At 49.4% G+C, this 27,482-nt stretch overlaps 1 protein-coding gene across 1 annotated transcript in view; it reads left to right on the forward strand.

Annotated features, from left to right (window-relative positions):
• The window catches only part of Ksr2 (kinase suppressor of ras 2), a 351,922-nt gene that overhangs the window by 262,832 nt on the left and 61,608 nt on the right, over positions 1-27,482 (forward strand). The window contains exons 8-12 of the mRNA XM_038346040.1: positions 5,578-5,643; positions 9,391-9,517; positions 15,145-15,313; positions 23,478-23,519; positions 24,056-24,128. Coding sequence (XP_038201968.1) covers positions 5,578-5,643; positions 9,391-9,517; positions 15,145-15,313; positions 23,478-23,519; positions 24,056-24,128 — 477 coding nt within the window. The remainder of the gene's footprint in view (positions 1-5,577; positions 5,644-9,390; positions 9,518-15,144; positions 15,314-23,477; positions 23,520-24,055; positions 24,129-27,482) is intronic.

Here is a 27,482-nt window from a genome sequence, read left to right on the forward strand (position 1 = left end):
CAGCAGTGCCGCACACGGTATGCAGATATGGACACAACTATCTCAAGGCTGGGAAGACCGAGGCCCAAGGAGAGAGCCGCTCCCATGCAGAAGAGTGGAGACCTTGCATGCATGCAGAAAATATATCAGGTTCTTACCACGAGCCAACAGCTGTGCAGGGTGCTGGGGTGGCAGACGGGGAGGTGATAAAAAGAAGAAAGACAAATTCCTTTCTTAAAGGCCTTATTGTCCGGGGAGGGGTATATGTCAATGCATGCAAACCCCACCAGTTGTTTGAAAATTGGCTCTTAGAAGTGATAGCAACTGGATTTGGAGCTTGTTTTGTGGGCCCTGCAATAGAAAGAACTCCATTCCTCCCAGAGGCTCCTGTTGACATTGACTCAACCAATACATATATGTCCTGAGAACCTACTGTGTACCAGGCTTGTGTGCCAGTCACGCCACTGAACATAAGGTAACCGAGACATGGCTTTCTGCTCAGGTCACTAAAAGCCGGGCAGGAAGATGGACGGGTGGAGGGACAAGCAGGTTAGCAGTATATCCTGTAATCAGAGTATGGCTTTCCAGATGGCGGGGAGTCAGAAAGATCTAGACAGGAGCATCAGGGATGTTTAGGGTGCTTAGAGAGCTGTACCCAAGAAATGGATGCTTGGTTAAGCGGGAGCTTTGGGTACCAACTCTGGTCCCCAGCAGGACAGGGGTGCTGGGAGCAGGGGTAAACAAATTCTTTGAGATTTGATGGGTCTCAGCACGAGACTGGCTTTTATCCTGAGGGCAAGACCGATACAGGGTAGGGCTTATAGACACAGGGAATGATGGGGAAGCTGTAGGTACCGTCAGTGGAAGAGGCTTTGGTACCTTGCTGTCTCTCGTCTTCCCACCTTGTGCCTGTTTCCTGTAGCCTAGGCCACTTCTTGAAGTGTTCCAGGCTTTTTGCAAAGTCACCAGACCAAACCACTAGTTATTTCCCAATGGGATAATGGCCCTGAATGCCCCAGCCAAAGCTCTCCGGGACCTCTCATATGAGCCAGTGTTTCTAGAAAGGCCTTGCTAGGCTCTTAACACAGGAGACAGACTAACAGTCTCTCTAACTGCGCAACAGCCCAGCAGGGACCAGCTTGTCAGTCTGATATTGTCTAGAGGAAGACGCCGCATAAACAATGGTGGGGGGGGGGCATGGGTCTGTGACTCAGACCCGAGTACACAGGGACAGCATAACTAACAACACCCTAGGGCTCTTCTCTCCGTGAGAGAATAAGGGAGGGGAAGGGTAGATTCACGACCCTTTAGGGGTGTGTATTCTCTTTCCTTCCCTAACCCCCCAAAGAGTAGAATCTCACAACCCAAAGAAAGGCCCGCTGGCACCGTCCACTTCCAGAAATGATGGGAGAGTGGCAGGTGGGTTGAGAATGGCTTTGGTCTGGGGTCAGGGCTGAACCCAGGGTCTCCCACTGTGCTCTGTGTGGGAAGTTCCAGGGGAAGCAAATCCAGGCAGGAGTGACTGTGGTCCTTCTCCATGGCCAGCCCTTGCTCTCATAAACTAGCCAGTTACGTATATGGTCTTGAATCAGGGAGACCCGTGTTTTAATAACTGATCTACCCTCTGTGAGATTCTGTGCCAGGCATTTAATCCCGAGGCTTCGGTTTCCTTGTCTGTAACATTTGGATAGTGACAGGGGACTCTTTAAACAATATATAAAATGCAGGATGAGTTAGAAACCCTGATGCTATCGTGACTTACTGGATACGCATATCAGAATGTCACAACACGCTTAGCATGCGTGGAAAATAGACATGTTTAAAAAATAATAGTGCAAGTTAGGAACAATGACTTTGGTGGTCAGGAATCTTCATAAAGAACAGAGTTTGACTCGGGAAGAATAGAGTAGTTGAGAGGCATTAAAAGGTAAGGATGACTGGCAGATTCACAAACTACGACCCTCCAAGCAATGAGAGCTGACACTCGGGGGAAATGATGGCTTAATTTAACTGTCACCTTGATTGGATTCAGAGTCGACCTGGAAACACCTCTGGATGTGTTCTCTGTGGGTGTTTCCAGAAGGTTTAACTGTGGTGGGAAGACCTACTCAGAGTGGGGGGGGGAAAGCAAGCTGAGTCCCAACATCCATCTCTCTCTGCTTCCTGACCATGGGTCCCATGTGACAGCCCTCTCAGGCTTATACGTCCATGTCGTCCCCCCTGGGATGGAGTGTGCCCTCAGAACTGAGCCAGCATTAACACCCTCTTCTCAAGTTGCCTGTGACAGGTATTTTGTCCCTAAAGGAGAAGGGTGGCTAGCACAGGGACAGATCCCGGTGCATAAAGCGGTGTTCCAGGTGTTTTACTTGGTCCCCTCAGTTTCCTCATCACCCTAAGCAGTAGCAACGATGGGTGCCCCCCATTTTACAGAGTGAGAAACTGAGGCTCAGCCAGGGTCACAGAGCCTGTGAGCAGCTAAGACCTGAGCTTGGTTCTTATGTGCTGTGTCTCCTGACTTCCATCCTGGGAGACAGGAATGTGGGTCCAACTGCTTTTCTTGAGACAGACCTAGGATGCCCTAGGATTCCTACTGGTCTTCTCAAGATAATACAATTTCTACTCCTCTGACTCAGCTCCTTCTCTGCCAAAACCCTCAGACTCGCTGGCCTCGGGGGAGGGTCTGTGTTGTAGTGTTGTATCAAGCCCCAAGCTATACACTGGAAATAGTGTGCGCTGGGTACTAGGGAGCTACAGCAAACGAGTGGATGAAGTCCTGTGTTTGAGGGGAGAGATGGATCACGTGGGAAGAAATAAACGGTGCAGGCATGGAACCGCATCATAAACTAAGATCGGAATCAAATGCAGAACAACAGGGACTCCCCACTCACGTAGGTTCCACAAGGGGTAACGCCAGAACTAATCTCTCCGAGCTCCAGTTGAGCCAAACTGGAGACCCATGGGTGCAGCTTCTGCAGCTGCTGTGGAGTTCCTAGAGGCCCGGGAGGCTGCCCAGCAGGCAGGATGCTGGCAGGATATAATTATGAGCATGCGTTTTGGAGATCACCCGCCTGAAGCCCGAACTCACTTTTCTACGAATAGAAACACTTCACTTCTGGCAAAAAAAAAAAAAAAAAAATCCTGGGAATTAATTGTCCCTCATGTGCGTTTTTCACTGTTATAAGAAAATTGTTGGGTCTGATTATTCTGATATGTGAGGGATTATCTGGAGGCTGAAGTGGGATTTGGATATGATGATGATATGGTGGTAGGGGTGGTGGGGGAGGGTGGATGATGGTGGAGATAGCAGGGGTCATGAGTGTTGGTAGACATGATGGTGATGCTGGTGATGATGCTGGTGATGGTGATGATGATGATGGTGGTGGTGATGATGATGATGCTGGTGATGATGGTGATGATGATGATGGTGATGATGATGATGATGATGATGATGCTGGTGATGATGGTGATGATGATGATGATGGTGATGATGATGATGATGCTGGTGATGATGGTGATGATGATGGTGATGGTGGTGATGATGATGATGGTGATGATGATGATGATGGTGGTGATGATGGTGATGATGATGGTGATGGTGGTGATGATGATGATGCTGGTGATGATGTTCAAAACATGAGCCTCTGGGGGACACCTCAGACTCAAACCACATTTAAAGATGAAAACTCCCCTTTACTGTGAATGGAAAAGCAATATCCTTTGCCAATCACATGAAATGACCTAAAACCTATTAGATAGAGGGAGATAGCAGTGATGTCCCTGCCCTAGTGTCTGCTGTCCAGCTGCGTCTCGACTGGGTGAGCATCTGACGACACCCTGTCTCCAGTGTGGTCAGATGGAAAAGGAGAGCTCAGCTTCCCGATTGTTTGGAGCCACCCAGGTAGGGTTGTCCTCTGCGTGCACAGGGGCCCCAGGTCTAAAGTCTCCATATCAGAGATGAAGGCAGGACCTCTCTCAGATCCGGGAGAGATGGTGAAAAAGATGGGAAAAGCTGTACTGCAAAGTGGACCCCTGGATCCCCTGCATCACACACAGCTGGGTCGCTTCAGGGCTTATTCTAGCCCAGCCTCAGAGATGCCAGTTCTGCAGAGAATCCCAGAGATGTTTCCAGAAAGCACAGATGTTGCTGGGTGGGAAACCCATGTCGAGAACCGTGGAACTGGGCTCTTGCTCTGACCTGTGCCTCGGTGTGCTAACATCCTATGGAGAGTATGTCAGAGCTTTAGAGGGAAGAGACATACTCTAACCTCTGTATGGTGGGCGGGACGTTCTATTCAATCTTACGATGCTGGGAGCCCGAGAGTAATCTCCTGGCAAAGATGTTAACTGTTGGAAGTTTGACTTGGGTGCACAAAATGCCAGGTGACTCCAGAGAGGGTCTGTATGGAGTTTATCCAGTATCTCACGTGGGATGTCCATTCTTCCGTACTAATTGCTGTCACTGCAGTGACTTGGGGGAAGGGCGATATCATCCTTGGGCAGTCAGGCAATGTGGTGGGAAAGCAAGACTGACTCCTTAGGTTTGTCTGGAAGAAATTCACTGGTGTCTCACGCTCTTGAAAGCCTGCTAATGATTGCATCCTAAAGGTAAGCCTTGGCTTGACGTCTCCCAAGAGCTTCAGGCTTTAGGGTAGATGAGAGACTGTCTATGGTACAGTGGCTTAGGGGTTTATCCGGGGCATGTCAGTTTATATCAAGACAACAATAGCTACTTCTTGCAGCTGTAAGATTCCAATGAACTCGTGTATGGAAGGCGTTCACCATAGTGGCTGTTGGGTGAGTCTTTGAGTGCTTGGTATGATGAATGAGACTGGAGTGCTCTTGATGCTGATGCTGATGAAAGCACGTTTCAACACATGAAGTTACCATGGATATTGTTAAAAACAATTACTGCTTCCTCTTGGACCACCCGGGGTGGAACTGGAGAGTCACACTGGAAGCCTCTCTCCAGAGTTAACCATCTGGGTTGCTGGGGATCAGCTTCTTTATTTGCTGCCTCTACTCACCTCACACTTTGCTGCCCTCGGTGCCTGGATTTGTCCATCTACTTATTCCTTCACCCACTCGTTCATCCATCTTCCATCATCTGTCCTTCCAGCCCTCCCTCCATCTGCGCACCTACCATTTATATAGCCATTTATCCACACATGTATCTGTATGTGTATTCATCTACCCCATCTATTAGTTCATCGTCTGTCCATCCACCCATCCGTCCATCCATCCATTCATCCAACTACTCATCTATATTTATCTGTCTGTCTGTCTATCCATCAGTTATCCACCCATCAGTCCTTCTATCCACCAACCATCCATTTACCAGTTAATCCCTCCATCTGTCTACCCATCCATATTTATATCGATCCACTCATCCTTTCAGCTCATCCGTCCACCTCACCCACCCACCCATTTTATTAATCCATCCATCCATCCATCTATCCATCTATCCATCCATCCATCCATCTATCCTTCAAGCCATCCATCCATCCATCCATCCATCCATCCATGCATGCATCCATCCATCCATCCTTCAAGCCAACCAACCATTCAGTTAACCCATCCAACTTGCTTTTTCTCTTTCAGGTTAAAGTGCCACAACAAATGTACCAAAGAAGCCCCGCCCTGTCATCTCCTGATCATCCACCGAGGAGGTAAGTATTTAACACTTGTTACCCCGTGGGCTCAAGACTCTTGTATCCCAGGCAGCCCTTTCACCCAGCCTGATTCCAGGTATCTCCAGATCCCTAGCTCCTTGCCCACCCACTTTCTTTCCTCCTTCCTGCCGTGTTCCCTCCCCATCCTGCACCCCTGTTGTCCCTATTTCTTGCTTTCCCACTGGTCCTGCTGAGGTTTTAGTGCCTACTGCCCCTGACTCTTTTTGCCCCTGGTCTTAATTTTCACTCCCTTTTTCTTTCCACTTCATTGCTTTTCCTTCACACTCAAAAAAGAGTGCTGGCTAGGACCTTTCCATTGTGTGGCCCAGGCTCACTCAGTTGGTCTTGCAGAAGTGGCCTTGGGGAGGAGTCTGGTGTAGCAGGCTTTGGGACCAACCACCAGCTCCCAAGTCATGACACGGAGACTTATTATTAGTTATGAATGCTCGGCCTAAGCTTCTTAGGCTCATTTCTTGCCAGCTCATATAATTTAATTTCCTTCTGTATGTCCTACTCCATGTCTGGCTGGCTGATAGCTGCCTGGATGGCCCTGGGTGTCTCTTTCTCACTCATTCTCTTCCTCCCTTCTCTCTCTCTCTCCCTCTCTCTCTCTGTCTCTCTCTCTCTGTCTCTCTCTCTCTGTCTCTCTCTCTCCTAGATTTTTCTCTGCCTGCCAGTCCCATCTGTCCCTCTACTGCCTAGCTTTTGGCTGTTCCGCTTTTTATTAGATCAATCAGCTGCCTTAGGCAGGCAAAGAAACACATCTTTACCCTGTTAAAGTAATATTCTGCAACATAAACAAATATAACACATCTTTACATCGTTTAATATTCCATGATAGTCCTGCTCAGGGCAGAGCCATTTTAGGCCATTCTGTGTCCTGTGTTTTGGGGTCCTGGGAGCGTCTGGGCCAGCCTGACCAAGACTTTTGCAGTGCACAACCAGACCGACTCAGCTAGTAGGAAAAGCGTTGCACTCTACCCTGGACTTGGTAGGCAACGATAACTCTTCCTGAAGTCTCACAGCCCAGCTTAGTTCCCTAATTCCTCATCCTGTGGATTCATTACTCCCAGCCCTCCGTGACCCATCCCCCAGGCGATCTCGAAAGTCTGTGCTCTTGGATAAGCAGCTATTAGCCACATCTGACTATTTAACTTGAGACTAATGGGAGTGAACTGAAAGTCTTACCAGCCAGATCTCAGGGATCGGGAGCCACATGTGGTTGCGGCACTGGGTGGTGACACAGAGGGACAGCAATTTCATCACTGCAGAGACCTCTCCTGATGATGTCGCCCCATCTTGAGAGAGCAAAGCCTGCTCCTCAGATGCTGGTCCGTGTAAATGGCCAGCTGTTAAAACAGCCTGAGCTTCCAGCTGCCCTCCCTCTTTTCCTCTTGGGACAGATAATTCATAAGCATCTGTATTGTGGTATTTTACAATCTCTAATTTATGGTCCCATCCTGGCTCCCCCATCCTCCTTGTCATGTAGGCTATCCCAGACTAAAACACATGATGTTTTAGTCTTTCTTGCCCCCCCCCACCCTAAGATAAAAGTCAGATATTTTTCTTTGTTTGGGAATTTCTCTAAAGGATCATGCTCTGCTCCCCTCCCCCACCCTATCGTCCTGCCTGTGATGGCCTTCTAGGTCTCTTTTCCCTTGAGCAAGCTTGCTTTCTTGTTCTCTCTCTCCCTCTCTCATTCTCACTCTCTTTATTTTTTTTTATTAATTCCTTGAGAATCTCATGCAATGTATTTTGAACATATTCACCTCTCCCAACTTCCTCCATCACCACTATCTACACCCTCCCATTCTTCCCCAACCAGGTTTGAGACTTTGGCGGGGGGTGGGGCATTGGAGCTTACCCTGACCTGAGGCCAATCTACCAGGGGTCACATCATTAAAGAAATGAAGCTTCTCCCTGGGCTTTCAAGGGCTGTCCTTCCCTTTTGGGCCTGATCGTGTTGTCTCTCTTCAATACTTCCCTCAAGACTAAGGCTCCCCTGTTGCAGGCCACCCTCTCCCAGTAAAGCTCTCCCCTACAAGGTAACCCCACGCCTGCCATTTCCTTTCCTAAGGCAATGCACCTGCAGGCCTCTGTTCTGTGTAACAAAAGTGTGTGTGACAGGGACACTTCCTGCCTCTCCTCTCCACATCTCACACCTCAATACCCCTAGCATTTTGAAACCTGAGTTCACACAGCTCCTGAGCTCCTGTCTGAGGTCAGCATCACAGGGGAATGCGCCTCCCACCAAATCCTGCTCCCTAGCGGGGGCTCTGGAGGCTAACTCCCCAGGAAGGTGAGACCCAGACTGCAGGGAGGTGAGCCTGGTATTTGGAGAGGGTCTCCCTCCTCTCACCTGCCTTCAAGGCCATGCTCCCTGGGCTCCAGGGGAGCTTGCGCCTTACAAGTAAATCAAAGAGAAACTTTCTTGAAGAAGTCCACTGGCTTCCTGCATCTCTCCCCTCCCCCCCCACCTCCCTGTTGTTGGGAAGTTGAAAATAGAGTCCGTTTCCATGGTAATGGCAGCTCAGGCTAAGCAGGGAAATTAAATCCCTGGGTCAACGCGAAGCTTGAATTCTTCAACCCCCACCCCCACGCCACACCTCCAACAAGAACACAACTAACAAGGCAAGGTGGTAGGTAGGCAAATCTGAACTTGAGCGGCTCACAGGCATTGCACACTGTGTTCCCTGTGAGTGACAGAAATAACAAGAGGCAGGCTCTTCAGGATGGAGCTCTTTCTCCACCAGGAAGCAGTTAGTTAGCGACTTGCTTGTGTATCAGCTTTGGCTCTGGGATAATACCCAGGGGAGAGGCTGCAGGAGCTGAGCCGTCGTTGCAGGGATCTGTAGTTATTTGGGACACACGTGGTCCAATGTGTGACCGTTTTCTTAGTCCCGACAAATTTCATACATAATAAAAGATATCTTAACGAATGGTCAGAGGCATAGGGACAGGTGTCCATCACAACTTGTATGCTAATTGTAGGTCTCATGGAATCAGGGGTCTTTTGTGTCACAGGGGACATTCAAGACTGAAGTAGAAGGCAGAGTGTGTCCCAGTGACAGTGTGGAAAACAAACAAAAAGAGGCAGCTCCCTATTTCAATTGTCAAAAACCATGTGTAAGGGAATACATAATTCAAAAAAAGAAATATTTGAAAAAGCATGTATCGATGCTGGGGCGATAGCTCATTTTGGTAAATTAATCCCTGCCATGCAAGTATTAGGACTTGAGTTTAGATCCCCAGAAGTCATGTCAAAATGCCAGGCTGGCAGGACACTCCTGGGACCCCAGGGCTGGGGATGGCAGCCTAGACAGGCCGATTCCTGAAGCTCATTGGCCAGCTAGCCTAGTCCAGCCTATGCGCTTCAGGCTGAGTGGCAGACCCCATCGCAAAAAAGAAAGGTAGAACGAGACCAAGGATAGACCTGTTGCCAACCTCAGCCCACAACACTCACACCCATGCACGCACCCACATAACACATCTACACTGACAAGTGCATGTGTTAGTACACGTGTGCACAAGTGCACACACACACACACACACACACACACTGCAGATGTTACAGAGAGTGCAAAACCACACCACAGAGGTCACCCAGAACATTTGTCATAGTTGTGCAAGGCTGTGATTTCCAGTATCGCCGGTATGTTCTAAATTGGGATGTGAACTGGGTCTCCAGACATGATGAAAGTTGATGTGATTCTTAGACTCTCTTTGCTGTTTTTACCCCTACGGACCCAGCAAGGTTAGTGCGAACGGAGTCGGTCCCCTGTGACATCAACAACCCTGTCCGGAAGCCAGCGCGATACTCAGATCTACACATAAGCCAGACGCTCCCCAAAACCAACAAAATCAACAAGGTAAGGTGTGGCTTTTATGGGGTGAGCATGGGGGGCAGATAGCAGGGACAGGGCCAGATGGCAGCTGGGAAGGAGGAGGGGATTGAGCAGGGGCATGACACTCACACCCATGGTTCTGGGTGGTTTGTGTGCAGTCAGACTATCAGGGCAGAGGGGAAACATCCGGTGATCAGTTGAAGAACTACTCAGGGCAGAATGCACAGTTTAGAATTAGGCCCGTGGAGAATGGACACCTTGAGGGGACAGAGTCCTTGGATGGTAGGAAGCAACCAAAAAGGGTTTCTATGGTCCTTCAACCCTGGCTGCTCTGCCTGGGATGTCTTCCCCATCTTCCAGAGTAGCTGTGTACATGGGGTGGGCTTTCTGAACATCTGTTGAACTAAGGGATGGTGATCTTCCGGCAGGGGCTTGGATGGATGGGTAGATGTCTTTGGGGGCTCTGAGTAAGAGCAATGGCCAGCAGGCTGCCATCTGTACATCTTCCTTTCTGGTGTGATCACTCCGTGTTGGCTTTGGTCTGTTGACGGTCTGTGCTGAAATCGTCTCAGGGACAATTCCAACCCCTAGTACAGGCCAAGTTCTCATATGCCAAGAGGTGGTTCTCCCAGGCCCACAAAGCCCCTGTGTGTTATGTTGAAGATGGATAAACCTTGTGTCAACTCAGACGTGGGGAGGGCACAGAGCTGTGTGCGAATGGCCGAGGAGCATCTTGGTGACTGCTGGCCTCCTCCCTGGCAAAGTGTGGCCTTGCTTCAGTGCGCTGCCTGTTGAGAAGACCCCCTTCCCACCACTCTCCCCCAACTAGTCAGAGTGGGTCTCAGTGAACGTGACTCACTGACTGGTTTTCTGTTGGTTTCTGGAAGCAAATCTAATTTGTTTTTACTTATATATGTATTTTCTTTTATTTTCCTGAGTGTGTGGATGTGTGGGTGTGTACATGGTTTTGTGCATTTGTGGGCACTTGTGCAAGGGTGCACGCGTGTGGTAAGTGTGCATGTGGAGGTTCGAGGCTGATGTCAAGAGCTTCCTTGATGGCTCTTGTACCTTATTCCTGAAGAAGGACTTCTTAATCAAATGCAGAGCTTGACGATGGAGCTACTATTGCTAGTCAGTTTGTTCTGGGCATTCCTCTGTCTTTGTCCTTTGAGGATGGGGTTCTAGGCAGGCCCCACTGCTAACTCAGTGCTTCCATGGGTTCTGGGGTTCCAGACTCTGGTCCCCTTGCTTGTACAGCAAGCGCTGGAACACCTGAGCCATTCCCCTGCTGGTGATACATTTGAGATCCTCCTGCCTCAGCCTCTTGGGTGCTGGGATTGCAGGTGTGTGCCATCACATCCAGTTCGTTGCGTGGTTTAGAGGGGTGTCATTTGGCCCCACCCTTTGTGTCTGACCTTCCACGGTCCCCTCCGAAGCCCGGTCTGCTTCCGCTTTCTCTGCAGCTGCTGGCTGTCATTTTTTATTGCTAGTTCTTGGGGTCACTTTCTGGCTCCTTGTTACACCATCCTAGCATTTGAAAGAGCCTGTGTTCTCGGGTTAGGGCGAACTGGCAGCCCAGCCTTGTGGTCTGTGAAAACGTAGACAAGTAACGTAGTCTCTCCGGCCTAAAGTTTCCTCTGTATAAAATGGACATGTTTCAGCTGTCTGCTGCTCCACAGCAGAGCACCCCCAAATTAGCAGTATATAATAACCACACTTGTATGCACTTGTGGTCTTCAGGCTAGGGGCTAATCAGGACAGAGCTCCCCTTTGCGTTAGAATATCGGGAGACTCTATGGGGAAACCCCCATAACTGGTGGCTAGTCGCAGCTAGACTAGGCCACGTTCAGCCCACTGCTTGCTTTTGTGTGACTCAAACCACACCCACTCTGTCCATAGCAAAGTTGATGAGCCACAAGAAGGCTACGTGGCTGAAAAGCCTGCGATATTTACCGTCAAATGCTTTTACAGTTTTACAGACTTCTTTACTGTCCTGTCTGGTGCCTGGGTTGGGAGGAGTCAAAGTCAGTGCCTGGCAGAGAAGTCAGGCAGGATGACTGCCTGCAGCCTCGGCTTCCCCTGGTAGATCCACTCCACGGCACCTGTGCTTCTTCCATGACGGCTCACGGGACCATGGCAGTGTCGTTCCCATAGCTCTTCACTAAGGGGGCAACTGCACGCAGGACTTGAAGTTAGGCAAAGGAGATGCCAGTCACTGGGAAGGGGTTTGGAGTCCCTGCTTTGTGATGCTCACAGTGCCTGTTAAGAACACCAGCTTTGGTGGAGATCTGTCCCTGAGGCAGCGTCAGATAATCAGCATTCAGAGGTTCCTGGGACCTAGCAGATATCCAGGGAACCGGAAGGAGTGCTGTCTTTGATCTCAGAGCTTTGCGCAAAGCGTCAAATCTGGGACCATTTACTTTGGTTGCTTCTGGAAGTCTCAGGGCTGGTCTCAGCGGATAAGAACTTGGCTAGTACGTGCAAGGCTCTGGCTTCCTTCCATCTGTGGCACTGCTGAGAGGAGAGAGGGAAAGAGGGAAGGAAGGCTGGAAGGAAGGAGGAGAGGCAGCACAGTGTCCTGCTCTTCCAGAAGTGATTGTGCATATCTCAGGACCCGTCCTTCCCTCGGTGATATCATCAGGGGCCAGGAGCTCAAAGCCACTCCGAGACCTTTCTGTCTGGCTTAGCCAGTGCTGGAGCCTCTTGATGTCAGATGGGACAGAAACATGGGTCAGATGGATGAGCCAGAGCGACACTGTTGTGCTTGTCTGCCGGCAGGGACACTCAGGAAGGGACAGAAATTGGCCTCGACCCAGACAGCAGTTTCGCCACGGAGGTGGACAGGTGCTCTCATCGGGCTGGGTTATTTTTTGCCTTGTTCTCGTCTCACTAGCTTCATGCAGATTCTTGTCGTCAGGCAAGATATGGTTCGGGGACAGATTCCTCAGCCAGTTTGCTCTGAACAGTTCCTGCTCTTGTATTACTCTGTCCTCCTCTTTGGCCCAGTCCATCCAGGTTCATAGAGGCCCTCACCAGACAGGTCGGCAGAAGGTGGATTTTGGGAGTCAGAAAGCTTGGGTTTGTAGCACAGCTCCGTAACTTGCTGTGCTGCTGTGATCAGGTCTGCTCAAAGTGCAATTGTCTTACTTTTCCCCTCTGTGAAACGGTCAAGGTGATAGGAGGGGTGGTTGAGAGGATTGGATATGTCATTTGTAGAAAGGATGTGGTCCAGCTCGGGGATGAGAGAATAGGGGGAAGGAGGAAAGAGAGTGGGGGGAGAACCAGGGAGGAGGAGGAAAGAGAGTGAGAGGATTGGGAGGAGGAGGGGGAGGAGGTGTGGGGAGAAAGGGAGAAACAAAGTAATGGAATGAGAAGGAGAGGGAGAAGGGAGGAGGAGGGGAAGGTGGAGGAAGAAGAAAAGGAGTAGAAAGATGAGGGGGAATGGGCGTGAGAAAGGAATAAATGATGAGAAGGAGCTAGAGGAGAGAGAAGAGGAAATGATGGAAGAAAGAGGGAATGGAGGAGATGGAGCGGGGTGGGAGAGATAAAGACAGGAAATGGAGAGACAACGGACAAGCAAAATCAATAGCGTCTGCCAGCTCCTTCAGGGAGCAGCCTCCAGCCCTAGACTCCTACGTCAGGGCATCCAAACAGCCATCTCTGGTGGCAGCAGAGGCCGTGGCTCTTCCTGCTGTGAGCATGGGGTTGGAAGATCCTTCACGCTGCCGGGCTGCAGGTGCAAAGAACAGAGTCCCACCCACCCAGCTCCACAAAGTGAGATGCTGTAAGAATAGCCAAGAGGCTAGAAGGCACCAGCAGGTCGCTGTCAAGGAGCTTGGCTCTGGGAGTAGCCTGGAGGGTGGCCTCCAGTCAGTGGGTCCCCTGACCCCAGCGACACCAGTTCTTTGTCTTATTTTTTAATTGTGTGAGGGTGGGTATGTGCGCATTAAGTGCGGGTGCCTGAGGAAGCCAGAAGAGGGTGCTGGATTCCCTGGAGCTGGGGCTACCACTGTTGTGAATCTTACGGTGTAGGGGCTAAGATCTGAACTGGGGTCCCCTGGAAGAGCAGTGTACACACTTTACCACACCTCTCTAGCCCTAGACGCTGTCAAGATAATATAAAAAGGCAAAGTAACTAGAATAACCAAAAATGTTTTTATATATGTAAATATAATATATGTGAACAAAATGTAAACAATGAATTCTACCCAATTTCAAAACTGAGTAAATAGCTACAGAAATCAAAACCAAAAGGACAACCAGAGGGCAAGCAGGCTCAGGAGAAGACACTCACTATGAGCCAACACTACAAACCATTGTCACATGCCTGTCACAATAAGAAATGACAGCACACTAAGTACTGGCTAGGCCACAGAGGAAGTTGCTCACTGTGGAGTATGGATATAAGACAGTGCCACCGCTCTAGAGGACCACGTAGGTGCCCACAACCTCTTTATGAATACGTATAGTAACTTTATCCTCCCCCCACACAGAGTAACCGTGACCAGGAAGCAACTTAGGTGTCCCTCACCAGACAATAACAGACTAATTGTGGTAAATCCGTGCAGTAGACCATAACTCAGCTCTGCTAAAGCCGTCATTTTAGTAAAGCTGCCTTCTCGAGCTCTGGAGGAGAACCCATGCCTCTTCCAGCTTCAGGTGGCTTCTGCAGCCCTGGACTGCTGGTGACATCACCCCAGTCTCTGCGTCTCTCTTCGTACGCTCACTCTTCTTTCTATGCATCTCCCCTTTCCTTCCTCTCAGGAGCATATTCATCCTCAGAGTCGGGACTCGGTCCCATCTTTGGCTTCGTTACATCTGCGATGGCCAACCCTTGTTCTAACTGGGATTGGATTCTAACCTTCTGGGTGACGTGTCTTGTGGGAGGGCGCATTCAACCCACTGACCTGTTTCCTTAAGTTCATCCAACAAGGGCGTTTGGCGTGTGCCCTTAAGGACCCCATCTTTGCCCTTCCCTTGAAGCTGGTCTGAGAGCAAGACAGACAATGCAGGTCCCAGCTGCATGCCGGGGGGGGGGGGGGGGGGGGGGGGGAGATGCGGAAGGCTCACACCCACGCTCTCTGGAGCTGTCGGGCTGTTGATTCTTTAATAAACACTTGGGAGGAGACCTGTCAGAGCAGGGACAGTTCTCTGGGCACCTCGGCATGGGGCCCCTCCAGATCAAAGAGGCACAGAGTGCTTGGCTAGCACCTCTGTGGATGTCATTTGCCTCAGCAGGACTGCGACTCCAGAAACTCCCCTCCCCATAGGGGTGCAGCCCCTGTAAATTGGCTTACTCAGGTGTTTTGTCTGTGTGCCTGTGCAGGGGTTGACCTACGCATGCACCTGTGGAGGTCACAGGTTGTCTGTGTGCGTGTGCACGTGTTGGACTATGTATGCACCCATGGAGGTCACAGGTTGACTTCAAGCATCTTCAAGTGACTTTGTATCTTATTTATTTGTTTATTTATTTATTGGACAGGGTCTCTCACTGAACTAGGCTAGACTCTCGAAGACTCAACCATTGAAGAAGGGGCAGCCATGGCTGAGGAAGCTGGCTTGGGGAGACCCTTCCTGCCCAGCTCACCCCTTCTGCTGTGTCTCTGCTCCCCCACCTGTCCCTGACCCCTGCCCTGTTTTTCTTTCCACAGGACCACATCCCTGTCCCTTACCAGCCAGACTCCAGCAGCAACCCCTCATCCACGACGTCCTCCACGCCCTCCTCACCAGCACCCCCTCTCCCTCCCAGCGCCACGCCGCCTTCTCCCTTGCACCCTTCCCCACAGTGCACAAGACAGAAAAAGAACTTCAACCTGCCAGGTACCTCTATGCTGGGGAGACAGTGGATACCACGGGGGGTGGGGACGAGATGAGGGAGGGCATTGGGTCACTGCTAAAGTCAACCAGCATGGGACCAGTGATCAGAGACAGTCAAGGAGGTGCTTACCATACACAGAGCAATTGTCCTGTAATACCACATTCCTGCTTGAGAGGAAATGTGAAGTAAGAGCCATCGACTCTACTTGACAAATGAGGAAACTGAGGCACAGGGACTCTTAGAGATGTGTCTTTTGTTTAGCAACAAAGCTGATGTCTTTTCCTAGCTGAGTCACAAGTTAGAGTTGGCAGTTATCTGGTGAGAATAATTGTTTAAGATTGGTGGCAGTGGCTGTACTGAGGCTCCCATGGACACACACGCCTGGGCAGGGTCACTTCACAAGTCCAAGCCCAGGTGGCAGACATGGCTCAGAATGAAGTGTTGAGGTCCTGGATTTCCTGCCCTCACTGTGTGACCTGATTCTGTCACCTCGGTCTGCAGGAGAATGAACCACTTGTGAGACACTGTTAACTCCTCATCCTTCCTTGTCATTAGACCCGAGAAAGGATCTTTCTTTCTCCGTCTTCAAGTGGACCATACCTAAGAGTCTTGCTTCCTCTGCCTGTGCCCAACCAAGCCTATACATAGGTCTCAGGAAAGCTGTGCCAGCCAGGTCTCCATTGTTATGGGCAAGGGTTGTCAAGGTGGCTCAGTGGGGGAAGATTCCCGCTGTACCAGCACAAGGACCTAAGTTCAATTCCCAGAATTCATGTTTCTTTTGTTGTTGTTGTTTTGTTTTGTTATTTTTAAAGCCTGGTCTAGTGAAACATGCATAGAGACCCAGCATTGGGGAACTGAAGGCAGATGGGTCTTGGGGGCTCGGTGGCAGCCGACCCAGGGAAATTGACACATTCTATCTCATAAAATAAGGTAGATGGAACCTGAGGAGCGACACCTAAGGATGGCTTCTAGCTTCCACATGTGCATGTGCATACACACACACACACACACACACACACACACACACACAGAGTACTATTGAATTCACTTTCTGAGGAAGTTAGTTTGTCAGCTGAGATTTTAAATGGGATCAGCAATGTCCCCTCTAGCAATTTCTGTTCAGACACTCACACAAGGACACCAGGAGGCGTGTGTGTAAGGGCATTAGTTACTGCAACAGTGAAGAACTGAAATCGTGTCACATGCTCATCAAGAGAAGGGCTGAACGCAGGGGAACAATGCTTTGCTGCCAACAACTCTGCAGAGATTCCCCAGAATACAAAGACACTCACCGTGAGTTTCAGGTGGAAGGAATAACTGATTTGCAAAATAATTGGCGTATTATCCTTCTGTTTCTTGTGAACTATTTTCGTGGGTTTATGCGTGGCATGTACAAAATCTGCCAGGACTTCTTGGCTGTTGGTAATTAGCAGACAGGTTTCAATGTCTTTGTTTGTGGCGCTGTAAATTGAACCTTGGGCCTTGTGTGTGAGGCGAGCATTGCACGATTGTGTCATACCCTTGCCCACGTGTGTAGTTCATAAGGAAAACACAAGAGTGGTTCTTCCCCGAGTGGTTGCACCATCTGACAGCACTAGCACATAAGCACTTGGGCATTTCCTTTTGAGACAAGCTCTCGCTGTCCCCCTGCCTCTCTGCCTCTGGGGTGCTGGGTAGGGGCTGCTAGTGTGTGCTATCACACCTGGCTAGCAGAGGGCTCTCGGCTCCCCCACTTTTTGTCGTGTGTAGAATGGGGGAGTGGGTGTGAGTGAGGGATTGCGAACGATGGGCCGTGATGCTGAAGTGGACAACAAAGCTTGGTGTCCCCGAACCCAAGCAGAAGCGCCCAGGGTGACAGGCATCTGGCTCCCTGTCACTCTTGATTCTGAGCTCCTGAAGAGGAGGAGTGGAGCTTGGAGTGTGGCTGGTGGCGATGTTGAGTTCTTAAGACTATGTAAACTAATGCTTGGATCGCTAGAATTGATTAATCTAGAACACTCAGGGGTGTCCGAAGGGGGCTGTGAGGTTAACAGCCAACTTAACTTCCCTGGTGACCTCAGAGCACATGGGGATGTTAGCAGACCAAGTGTGACATGTGCTGACTAGGTGTTGGTGACATTTGGCCCACTGGACTGACCACTGCTTTCCATCCTTTCCTAAGCCTTCCTGCCCTGTGGGAAAACCCGGTGTAGGTCAGCGGGGAGTGGCTCTGAGCACGGATGAATCTGATTTCAGACCCCAGCTTTGGTTTGTGTAGCTTTGATGTCCCCATGGCAAGTGGCATGAAGGGACTTCTGGGTGGAACCTCCAGATATCTTTTTTCTTTGGAACCATCCTAGCATACAACACAGAATACACACACACATACTCATGTACTTACATGCACACACACACACACACTCATATGTACATATATACTCATGCACTACACAATACACTTATGCACTTACACACATGCTCATACACACATACTCATGCACTTGCACACATGCTCACACAATACACTCATGCACTTACACACTTGCTCATACATACATACAATCATGCACTTGCACAGTTGCTCATATACACATACTCATGCACTTACACACATGCTCATACACACATACACACATGCAGTCCACTCCAGGAAACAAAAGATTCTGGTGTCTTAAAATTAAAGAAACAGAGTAGAGTCTGCCTTCGGTGGACACAGGGGGAGTTCTTTTTTTAATTTCCTTTTTAGTTTCCTATGCATATACAATGGATGGTGGTATAGTCACCCCATTCCGCTCCAGTAGCCCCATCTTTCCCTCTGAGTCATTTCTTCCCATCTTGTCCTATAGTGCTTACATCAGCCGAGAAAATGGCACCCCCTCCTCCAGCTAACACCCACAGGCAGCAGGAAAAGAGGGGCCTCATGGGCACCTCCTCTGTCTGTGGGGGAAAGTTGAGGTCCAGTCTTGTGCAAGTGTCCACTGCTGCTGTGTGTTCATGGTTGCCGTGGCAACATCAAAGCTGGTTGGCAACATATCACCAAGCTCTTCTCCACCCTCTGGCTTTTTAGTGCTTTCTGCCCTTTCTTCTGTATTGTTCTATGATGTGTGTGTGTATGTGTGTGTGTGTGTGTGTGTGTGTGTTATATGTGATATGTGTGTGGTATCTGTGAGTGTGGTGTTTGTGTACATGTGTGATGCATATAGGGTATGTGCAGTGTGTGTATAGTAGTGTATATTGTGTGTGTGGTGTATATGTATGTGCACATGTGTGGTGTATGTGCATATGTGTGGTGTGTGCGCATGTGTGTGTGAGTATATGGTATGTGTTCATGTGTGCGTGGTGTGTGTGCATGAGTGTGTAGCATATGTGCATGTGTGTGTGGTAAGTATGGTGTGTGTAGTGATATGCATAGGTACATGGTACATGTGTGTGGGTACATAGTGTGTGTACATGTGTGTGTGTGTACACATGGCACAGGTTATATGGATGTCCCACACTCGCCAGTCATTTATTGTCAGCATGTTGGCCAGATCTGAGTCTCCGTATTAACCATGATGTCACCCTCCAAGATCCAGTAGGATTTCTAAGTTTCCACTTGGTCTCGGGCAATACCTCCTCTCTTCCAAACCCTGCTCCACTTTGCTATGTGATCATGGGGATTTATTTATTAACTTGTTCACTGTCTATCCCCTCCAACCACACACCAACACCTTAAGAACAGGAAACCTGATTGAATACTAATACCTTTGGGATAGCACGATGTTTGTTGAATGCATAAAAGAAAGGATTAATGCCTCAAATCCTAAACACTTCCCAGGACTCTAGTTTTTCTTCTTCAGATTGTCTTCTTGACCTTCAGAGGGCATCAGGGAACACTCATCGAGCATCTTCTGTGTGCCAGACACTTAACATAGGACCATGAACACAGCCTGGCGTAGCTCTGTAGTATTAGAGTCCTACTGCCGTTGTGACAAATGACCCCAAACTCAACTGCTTCAAACAGCGTAAAGGCGTGGAATCTTCCTGAGGTTAGAAGCCCAGAGCAGGCTTAACAGGGGAGAAAGCTCCCTGTGATCCCAGGTTACCCCAGAAGCTATGGTGAAGGAGCTGTTTTCTTGCTTTCCTCAGCTCCAGTGTTTATAAGGTCATCATTATTCTACCTGGGCCTCTATCATCCCCTGTGTACGGCTGCTCACGAGCTAGAGCCCTCAGAGAGGAAGGAGCCTCAGTCGAGGAAATGCCTTCCTGGGTTCCAGCTGTAAGGCATTTTCTCAATTAGTGATCAATGCGGGAGGGCCCAGCCCATGGTGGGTGGCTCCATCCCTGGGCTGCTGGTCCTGGGTTCTGTAAGAAAACAGTCTGAGCAGCAGCCATGAGGAGTAAGCCAGTGAGCAGCACCCTCCGTGGCCTCTGCATCAGCTCCTGCCTCCAGGTTCCTGCCCTGCATGGGTTCCTGTCCTGACTTCCTGCAGTGATGAACAGCAATGTGGAGTGTGAGCCGAATCAACCCTTTCCTCCCCACGTTGTTTTTGCTTATGGTGTTCATCACAGCGGTAGCAGCCCTGACTGACACAGCCTGTTTTCACTGACCCTCTTTGACCTCTGATTTCCCTCTTGCAGTGACCTTTATAATCACATTAGGTTCATTCACATAGCCCAGGAGAGCTCCTGTCTCAAGAGTCCATTTACACCTATCTGTAAAGTCCCTTTGCTGTATCAGGCCGTGGAGTCACATCTCCCCAAGATTAGGACATGAGTAACATTTATTACAAAGCAGAAGCCGAGTTTTTGCTATGTACTACAGGCCAGCCTTGAACACAGGGTCCTCCTGTTTCTTGTTAAGAACTTGACCATCAACCTTTACTGAAGGTTAAGAGCCCCCACTGTAGTCAGAGCCTGGGGGCAGAGTGGCGAGATCATTTGGGCCCTCTGAGATGTGGTAGTTTCTGGTTTTATAATTTTAACCTTTTGTTGACAAAATGTGTATGAGATTTGTATGGAACTGTGGAACCAACAAGGCTTCCGAACCTGTGAGCTGTCCTTTTTTTTTTTTTTTTGACAGCTGTACTTTGGTGACCCATAGCAAATTGTTTCCTGGTCTGTACACTTATGTGCCAGAATCAAAATAAACCCACTGGCATTCAAGGCTATTCCAGACCAGGAAACAGGCTAAGCCAAAGGCTTGCACTCTGAGTCTTCAATATAAAGCAGTGATTTAGTCAGTCCTCAACAAGTTCCCCGCCTATGTGTGGGGGAACTTGGGGCTCCTGTGGCTCTGGGATTTACTTTCTGTCTGGAAGGAGCTTGTTAATCAACTTCAGCTTCAAGGGGAGTGTTTCATTTGCACCCCCAACAAACAGTTTAGCACGTGAAGCTATCTGGCTGTCTCTTGGTTCTAAATCATCCTTGGCTGTTGGCTAACAGAGCCGGCAGTTCATTCTTCAGCACTTGCTAATACATTCATCCCACAGATCCAGGGTTCCTGGAGTCTCATGAATATCACAGTCCAAGGATGCTCACGTCCTTGTGTATCAGGGACCAGCCTCGACAAAAATATCTCTTGCCAGGGGAGGGGCATGGGAATTTAGAAATATTAGTAAAGAATATAGAGATACATAAAAAAATAATAAGAGAGAAACTGTAAAATAGTGCCAAGAGGGCATTCCAGTGACTACTGAAAATCACCTGCAGTTATTTTTCTGGAGCTTTTATACCCAGTGTAATAGGAGGGGGAGGAGGGTGAGAGAAGGTGACAAAAGACTTTATTAACATGATACAAAGGACAACTCAGTCAATTGCTCTAACACTCTGATGTTGTAGGAAGGACACTTGTTGGTTCCTGGCTGCTCGGCCCTGAAATAATCACACAGAAACTATATTAATTAAATCACTGCTTGGTCCATTAGCTCTAGCTTCTTATTGGCTAACAATTATATCTTAATTTAACCCATCTCCATTAATCTGTGTATCACCACATGGTTGTGGCTTACCAAGTAAAGTTCTGTCCAGCATCTGTCTCTGGCAGGAGCTGCATGGCTTCTCTCTGACTCCACCTCCTTTCTCCCAGCATTCAGTTTAGTTCTCCCCACCTACCTAAGTTCTGCCCTATCAACAGGCCAAGGCAGTCTCTTTATTCACCAATGATATTCGCAGTACACAGAGGGGACTCCCACATCACTTTGAGACATCAAATCATTAGCATTCTGTTGTCTAGGTAGTGAAGCTGCTCTAGATCACATATCCTGAAGACCACCTCTCCCCAGGTGACCTCATCCTCCCATAGGCTAAACCATCTCTAGGTGACATGCAGTAGTGATCACTGGGTGAAAGCTGTATAAATAGTTCTCATGTATTGCTTAGGGACTCACCACCAGGGAAATTTATACACATGTGTGGAGGCTACATATGCATTCCACAGGTGTGGAGGGAAGAACCGAGGCCCAAGCTGTCCCCACTCAGGAGCCGCTATACCCTTCTGTGGAGTGATGGTCCCTGAATCATCTCCCTGTGACTAGTTTGTCCACATTTTGTCTGTAGACACTGAGACATGGAATGGTTTGCTGGGATTTTTACAAGGGACATAAGCAGAACAAATTCTCAATGCTACTGGGTCAGCTTCTAGACTCCAGGCTCAAACCTGGGTCCTCACAGGGAAGAGTCAAGGGACATTTAGAAGTCCCTATCTCTGAAGGCACTCAAGTTGCTTCTGGTACCAGATTCTGCAGTAGCTTGAATGTAACCCCATCTCTGCTAACCACTGTGCTTATTGCGAGGGTGAGAATATAAACTCAGCTGTTCACATCCTGTGCACTGTACCGCAAAGAACCAGGCGACAAATCAGAAACCTTGACCTCTGGTGCGTGGACCAGAGGTAGAGTAAGTTGTCGAGAGAATCAGCAAGTGAGGTTCAGGGATCATCTTTTGAATAATTATTCTTGTTAAACTTAAGAGATTAATCCATGATTATGGCAAGTGAGGAAAGGCCTTGCTCTCTGAAAGAGCAAGAGAGAAGGGAGAAAGATGTTCACATCCTAATCCACAAGCCTGCACCCACTGTGGCCAAAGGATTGTAGCTGGGATTATAGTGCAGATTCTGAGGGGCACAGATTGTCCTGGATTACATCAAATTCGATCCCATAAGAGGCAGGCAAGAAGGCCAACAGGAAGTGATGTCAGAACAAAACATACTGAGGAGAACTGCTGGGGAGCCAAGAAGTATTAGATTGGACTCTCTGCTGACCATGTTTGCTAGAGAAGGTAAACCATCTGCCCAAAGGGCTTTGTTGGAGTCTCCAGGAAGCCCAAACCATATGCCTTGTTCATGGCTCTTTAAGACTCACTTCCAGACTGTAGATCAATGGTTCTGAACCTTCCCAACGCTATGAACCTTTAGTTAGTTCTTCATGTCGTGGTGACCCCCTCAACCATAAAATTATTTTGTTGCTACTTCATAACTTTAATTTTGCTACTGTTATGAATTGTAGTGTAAATATCTGATATGCGGGGTATTTGATATGTGCCCCCAAAGGAGTTGCAACCACAGGTAGCAACAGGAATCTCTGCTGTTAAGGGATCTGTCGTCTCTGCTAAGGGATCTGTCTGTGCTGAGGGATCTGTCTGTGCTGAGGGATCTGTCTCTGCTGTTAAGAGTTCTGTCTCTGCTGTTAAGAGTTCTGTCTCTGCTGTTGAGGGATCTGTCTCTGCTAAGGGATCTGTCTCTGCTGAGGGATCTGTTAGTGCTATTGGGAGTTGCTGTGTTTATTGCCACTTTATTACAGTGCAAAGAAAATAATTAGATACAAAGTTTGATGCTGAAAATTTGCCTAAAGGATCTGTAAAGGCAAAGATGATTTTGGAATATGGCTTCCTGGTGGTGGTGGTGGTGGTGGTGGTGATGGTGGTGATGGTGGTGGAGGTGGTCGTGGTGGTGGTGGTGGTGGTGGTGTGTATGTGAATGTGTATGTCACTGTGCCTCTGGGAGGGCGTGGCCTGATTTTAGGGAGTGTGAGATGTCAAATGGTTGGGACCCACATCTTCCTACTCTCTTATAATCGGGGTGTCTGCTGCAGCGTGGACACTCTGAGGGTGGACAGAGAACGACTCTGCCCTGACAATGGGAATGGGGCTGGGTACCCGACAAGACGGCACTCGGGAGGTACTCACGTGGCATTCTCTGTCTTTTGCAAGCTTCCCACTACTACAAATATAAGCAGCAGTTCATCTTCCCAGGTGAGTGTTCTGGGGACCGGCCCTCTGAGGAGAAGGGATTGCTGGGATGGCTGGGGCTGGTGGAGAGAGGTCAAGAGCAGAGAGGAGACTAGTGGGGTCTCCACACTCCAGGATAGCATCTGGACATGGAAGAGGAGAAGGTAAGGGTGGGAGATCCCAAGGGCACTAAGGGGCCCAAGGATATACTATACCCAGCACGGTGGAAGCCCAGAGGGTCAGCAAGTCAAAGGGACCTGAGCTGGACAGAGGTGTGAACTGAGTAGTCTCCTTGATCCAAAGCAGTGTGAGGAGTGAGGATGATTCAGGGATGGGCAGTGGATGCCTAGGCATCCTGTCTAGTCACCTTGGCAGTGAGGATGTGTAAGCAGCATCTCTAGAAGGCTGCTCCATCTCAGTGGGTGAGGCAGAGGGAAAGGAAAGTGGCCATCACTGGAATCCATAACACGGGCTAGGGTTGCTCGCTGTTCTGTCTCTTAGGCGGGTGAGGGTCATGGGTTCCATGTTTGATCACTATGTATCTGTTCTTTGCCTCTCAGATGTGGTGCCTGTACCAGAGACGCCCACCCGGGCGCCCCAAGTCATCCTGCATCCTGTCACCTCCAATACAATGTAAGTGACTTCCTCCTTTGCCCCAAGCTTCAGTACCTTCAGCCTTCTTGGTTCCTCAAACCGGAAGGAGATGAGTCGGGCACAGAAAGACATGGGACATGACTCAGTAGAGAGAAGTGGGCTGGCACCCCAAGCTGAGATCAAAACGACAAGAGGCAACATTAGCCCCCATGAGCCAGCTCTTCCTGTGGCTCTGGTCCTCCATGGCAGTCACAGTTTGTGGAGGTCACACCATCACCTCCCAGAGTCCTTCTCATGATTCCAGCAGCTGTCCCAGGCAATAGTTAGCTTATACCATTGTCTCCCTTTTCAAAAAGTGTCCTTCAAGCTGAGCCTGGTGGCACCTGCCTGTCATTCAAGATGCTTGGGAGGTCAAGGCAAAAGAATTACAAGTTCAAAGCCAACATAAGCAACTTAATAAGGCCGGTATCAAAATTTCAAAATCTAAACATCTAAAAAAAAGGTTCTAGATTCAATCCCTGATCCTGGGTGGGGGGGGGGGGTGGAGTGGGGAGACAGGGTGACAGAAAGAAAAGAAAAAGATAAAGGAAATATACAGTTTTCGCCTGTATATATTTCACAAAATATACAGTTTGTTGGGATCAACAAACTCTAGCCTGTCAGACAAACCCCATCTGTCATTTGTTTTTCCAAATAAAGTTTTATTGAAACACCGCCATGCTCATGTATTGACAGGGCCTTAACTGACTGCCTTCTCAGTACAGCAGGAGGGTGGAGAGGCTGTAAGGAAGCATATGGCTCCCCGAAGTAAAAAAAAAAAAAAATTGACTCTCTGGCCCCTTGCAGAAAGCGCCTGCTAGCCTCTGTTGCTTATATCCCCGTGAAATGAGCAGTAGCTAATTTGGGAGAATTTAGGATGTTCTGTGAACAAGGGAAGGGAAACTTGCCCCTTGGAATTTCATGCTGCTAGAATGTTTCTAGCAGCTTTCTCGTTCCATTCATGTATTTGTGACTCAGGACAAAGGCGGCTACAATCCTCACCGCTCTGTCTCATCTTTAGCGCAGTGACACTGATTTCCCGTGAGATTCTGGGCTCTTCATGGGCAGGTGTCATACGGATGTGGAATTCAGATCTCCCTGCGGTAAACAAGGCGGCTACAAATGTCTTGGTGCACACATCCCCCCAATGACCTATTGCTTAGACAAGCAGGAAGTCACCCTCCTTCCCTTTTGTGCCTGTGCCCAGAGTCGGGCATGCTGGGATGCGCCTCGGTTCACAATTCTCATTTCTGCCCGCTTGCTTCTCCTTCTCGCCTCCGTAATGGCTCCATCCCACTTGACCCCCCCGCATCAGGACTCTGTGACGCACCGGCATGGTTGGTGCGTCTCTAAAATCAAAGGAGCGGTGTCTCGCCGGCCGGCGGGCACTTTGCTGACCTGGATCTCTGGGTCAGTTCTCTGCTGCTCACAACCCGCTGCCTGCTTTGTACAGGATGAACTCCAAGTTATTAGCGATAGTCAGAGTTGACCTCCGTGGCGGCGCAGGGAGCTGCTTATGATCTGTTTAAATGTGCGAGGAGTAATGGACAGGACAGAAGCCTTGAATAGCCCTGGCAGCTGGAATCCCACCTTCAAACAGAAAGGAGTGGGCTGCCCTAGGGTGATTAGGAGAGGAGAGGGACTCCCGTGTTGTCCTGTTTTCTTCACCGTCCCCACAGACTCATCCCACTTCCTAAGGCTACACCATAAATAATGTAGCCCGCAGTGACTCTCCCTCTCGTTAGCTCAGTCTGCAGGGCCCTCAGCTCCCTGAGATCTGAGGGTTGGGATAGGGAGACTCCTCCCACAATAGGGTGGGGAGGGGAGTGGCTAAAGTTCCATCAGAGAAATATAAAGAGGACCCAGTTTTCCTGGCAATGGCTTTGTGCTGGGTCTTCTGAGTTTTCTGTGCAATCTGTGGCCAAGCGTCTCTCTTCCCACTGCTCTCCCTAGACATACATCCTTAAGTGTCAAAATCATCTCCAAACACCCCTGTAAACAGTTAGTGTACCCCACATCCCCATTACAGAACTACACATTTGATAGTGACCTCACACTGTTAATACACAGCCAGTTAGAGCATTCCCTACTGCCCTCCTAATGTGTCCACGCAGCCCGAGACCACACACATCCCGCCATCACTTGCATTGCCTGCACAGACCCATAGACCAATTCTTCCCCAGCACCCACACTTAGAAAACAGCTGCAGCGCTTGAGCTCTGCACATGCCACACACACACACACACACACACACACACACACACTCACACCCGTGTCTTCCCACCCAGCAAAGCTCTTGGTTTCCTTCCACGTATGTTGGTTCCATGAGATTGGCCAAGCTAAACTCCAACACCATTGTCTGTTACTCCTCTATTGCTGAGAAGAGACACCATGGCCAAGGCAACTCCTATCAAAGAAAGCGTTTAATTGGGGCTTCCTTACAGTTTCAGAGGGCTAACTGGTTATCGTCAGGGTGGGAAGCATGGCAGCAGGCGTGGCAGGCAGGATGCTGGGAAACTAGTTGGGAATTACATTCTAATCCACGGGCAGGGTGGGGGAGACAGACAGAGACAGGGCTTAGTATGGGTCTTTGAACTCTCAAAGCCCATCCTCAGGGACACACTTCCTCCAACAAGGCCACACCTCCCAATCCTTTCATATAGGACCACAATCTAGCAACTATTTGAGCCCATGGGGGTCACTCTTATTTAGACCACGATAACCATGAAGTTCAGATGTGCCCAGTGTGTCGGTCTTTCTTCTGGGAATCCCCACAACATTCCATTTATCCACTTCACTAGTGGCTGCTGGCCCTTGTTGCTTTCCGCCCCCACCCCCCATCTACAGTAAGTTCTTTCAGCCCTACAAAGACTTCCCTTCATGCCAGGTGTACTGGCGGTCGGAGGGGTTTGGAAATAACCAAAGATAGTCCTTTATAATAAATCAGTTTTAATAAAAGGAGAAATAAAGGGAACTTACAGAGCCAAGGGTCCAGCGAAGCTGAGGGTAATGCGGGGGGGGGGGGGCAGCAAAAAACAGGGGCTCCTTCCGGCCCCGGTCCTTTTTAAAGGACCTTACTCCCCTGGGGCAGCCACGCCCCTGAACGCAGGGATTGGGCCAGCCGCCCCAACAGCCAGGAGCCATGCTGCCGCCAACTCTAGCGCCTCCTTTTAATGACATGCCTGCTGCAGAATTCAGGATGAGTAGGTGGAGGAGTTAAAAATGAATAAACAGACAGATGCATGGGTAGTAAATATCCTTGTGAGGATGGCTCAGCAGCTAAGAGCACTTACCAACCTCCTGCAGGGGACCTGAGTTCAGGCCCCGGCACCAGCATCAGGTAGTGAGCTAGCC

This window comes from Arvicola amphibius, chromosome 10 (genome assembly GCF_903992535.2).
Source record: "Arvicola amphibius chromosome 10, mArvAmp1.2, whole genome shotgun sequence".
NCBI classification, from domain to species: Eukaryota; Metazoa; Chordata; class Mammalia; order Rodentia; family Cricetidae; genus Arvicola; species Arvicola amphibius.